At 46.1% G+C, this 2194-nt stretch overlaps 1 protein-coding gene across 2 annotated transcripts; it reads right to left on the bottom strand.

Moving 5' to 3' along the window:
* Positions 1–256: 256 nt before the first annotated feature.
* LOC119289653 lies at positions 257–2194 on the bottom strand. Of its 2 annotated transcripts, none has more exons than XM_037568931.1 (5): positions 2011–2194; positions 1147–1893; positions 890–1042; positions 538–795; positions 257–424 (listed from the first exon to the last, which is right to left on the bottom strand). In XM_037568931.1, the coding sequence occupies exons 2-5, from the start codon at positions 1891–1893 to the stop codon at positions 296–298; spliced, it is 1287 nt and encodes a 428-aa protein (XP_037424828.1). In that variant the 5' UTR covers positions 2011–2194; the 3' UTR covers positions 257–295. The 2 variants fall into 2 exon arrangements, with proteins under 2 accessions (XP_037424828.1, XP_037424835.1); XM_037568938.1 differs by having other exon boundaries at positions 329–424; positions 515–795.

Genomic DNA, 2194 nt, shown 5'->3' with positions numbered 1-2194 from the left:
AGTCCTCACATGCAGCATTAAAATCCTATCGCGGGTGTGGATGACAGCTGTGAACACAAGCCATGATGTGTGCGCTGAGCGCGAACCGCCCGCCGTTTGAATTTTGTACTGATCGGGCGCGCTCGGGGCACTACGCTGTGCTTAAATACCGATACCTTGCCTCTCGTCCAGCACCCCTGACTCTCACACCAACCTCCACCACTTGCCACCCCAATCCCCCCAAGCCCTCTACATCCTGCTGCCTACGAGCAAGGTGTGCAAAAAGTAAATCGGTGTGTGCATACCACATACAAGTTTACACAAGTGATACAATTCTATCAGCAAAGCTAAGCATGTCAGACTGCATCCTACTCCGCAGCAATGACATGCTCAACGTGCACTTTGCATTCTGCTGCTTCAGCATCAGGCTCAGCTCTTCAAGGACCTGCAGATTGCACAATGCTTGTCTTAAAAACCGATATCCATCAACATTTCAACAATAAAAAGTCATTGCATTACCCACCCAGAACCCCACCTAATTAGATGAACAAAACTTACCGGATCACCGTAGCAAGTCTGGCGCAAATGATTTGCAAAATCCCTTGGCCCAAGTGAATGATATGCCGACCTCACATCACCCAAATAGTCATCTGGTGCCGTCGTTGCATGCACACCCAAATCCGGAGTCCGTTGGTCCACTCTATCAGGCACCCTTGGAACTGATTGCTTCACTAAACCTGATGATACATGGTAGTCAATGCATCCTTGGCGCGTCGTGTCTGGCCGCGTGTACATAACTAGCTCCGCAGGCCGCACCTACAAGCATGGAACAAAAAAACTTAGACAAACACAATCACTTCTCAACCTCGACCGAAATGAATTTTTAGACCAACAACTACAAAAAAGATACCCCTGCAGGGACATAACCCCACTTCCCGTGCTTCATGCCATAAGCCATTATGATCATCTGCCGAAACCTTTTCTGTTCGAAGTACTGCACACGGGGAAATTCAGATGGCAACATATTGAACAATCCAAGGTCAATGTTGTCCAGCAAGAAAAGCTGCCATGGATTATAATCAAGTAAGCAACAAGAATTCAATAGTACACACACATCGCTTCCTGAAAATCCACACCCAAACTATGAAAACCTAAAAATGTGTTCACCTGGAAAAAAAGGTGGCACGCAAACATATGAACCGTTGCCGCTTTGCTTTGATAATCATTCTGCAACTTCACAACAGCTGACATCAATTTCTGCATAGCATACTCACACCAATTGAACTGCGGGATCAATTCTGGATTGGCCAGAGCACCCCAGAAATCAATGGTCATGGTGTCATGCTTGGTACATGGTGCTATCAAATAGCCCATGACAAAGATGACGAATGCAATTTGAAAACAATCATTTTCAATTTTACTCGAATCCTCTGAAATATCTCTACTTATAAAACCTTCAGCCACCTTCAGATTATGAGCAACTGTACTGTCCATCCCAATTGACTGCTTGATGAAATTGATTGCAGACTGAGAAATTTGTGCATCCCTGCCACCCACATCTCGATTCCCGCATGGGATGCCAAAAACCTTGTGGAAATCTTCTGCTGTGAAACCAATCGTATTGTCATTATCAATGGCGATTGCACGACACCGAGCATTCACCTTCCTCATAACCCAAGCACTCATCCTCAGGTCCAACTTGACAAGCATTGGGAGCTTCAGAATTGCACCAAAACCAATTTCGGTTACAAGCCATCTCTTGTATTCGTCAAATTTTGCAACCATCTCTATAACACGCTTAACTGACAACCGAGAAGTAATAACTGGTTGATGTTCTTCCGTCGGATCAAGTGCAGGCTCTCCCTCACCCACCGCTCCATCAGAAAAATCATGTTCCTCAAACTCTTCGTCCATCTACAATATTGCAACTGAATCACTACATGGATCTACTCCTCAATTCCAAGCTACAAAATCTATATGCAAAACTACATGCCACAGCCGAAATTAGATCTGACGCCATGAAAAACGTACCAGCGAATACCCGGGCAACGAGGCACCAAGCGCCGCACCCGAGCAGCTACTGCAAACCTCCCTTCAGAGCCGACGGAGAAGATACCTGCTTCACGAGATCCAGATCTAGCGACCTTTCTTTGAACTAAAGCTCCGGCTGTGACGTCTCTGACTGGATAGCCATTCAGATGCGGATAAGGGGGTA

Source organism: Triticum dicoccoides, chromosome 1A (genome assembly GCF_002162155.2).
Source record: "Triticum dicoccoides isolate Atlit2015 ecotype Zavitan chromosome 1A, WEW_v2.0, whole genome shotgun sequence".
NCBI lineage: Eukaryota > Viridiplantae > Streptophyta > Magnoliopsida > Poales > Poaceae > Triticum > Triticum dicoccoides.
This window is presented reverse-complemented; position numbering and strand designations above follow the sequence as displayed.

Coding starts and splice junctions, on each gene's coding strand:
- LOC119289653 (XM_037568931.1), bottom strand. CDS start 1,893: ATGGACGAAGAGTTTGAGGAACATGATTTTTCTGATGGAGCGGTGGGT. Junction 796..889: donor GGGGTTATGTCCCTGCAGGG/GTATCTTTTTTG, acceptor CCATGCTTGTAG/GTGCGGCCTGCGGAGCTAGT. Junction 425..537: donor AGACTTGCTACGGTGATCCG/GTAAGTTTTGTT, acceptor TGCAATCTGCAG/GTCCTTGAAGAGCTGAGCCT.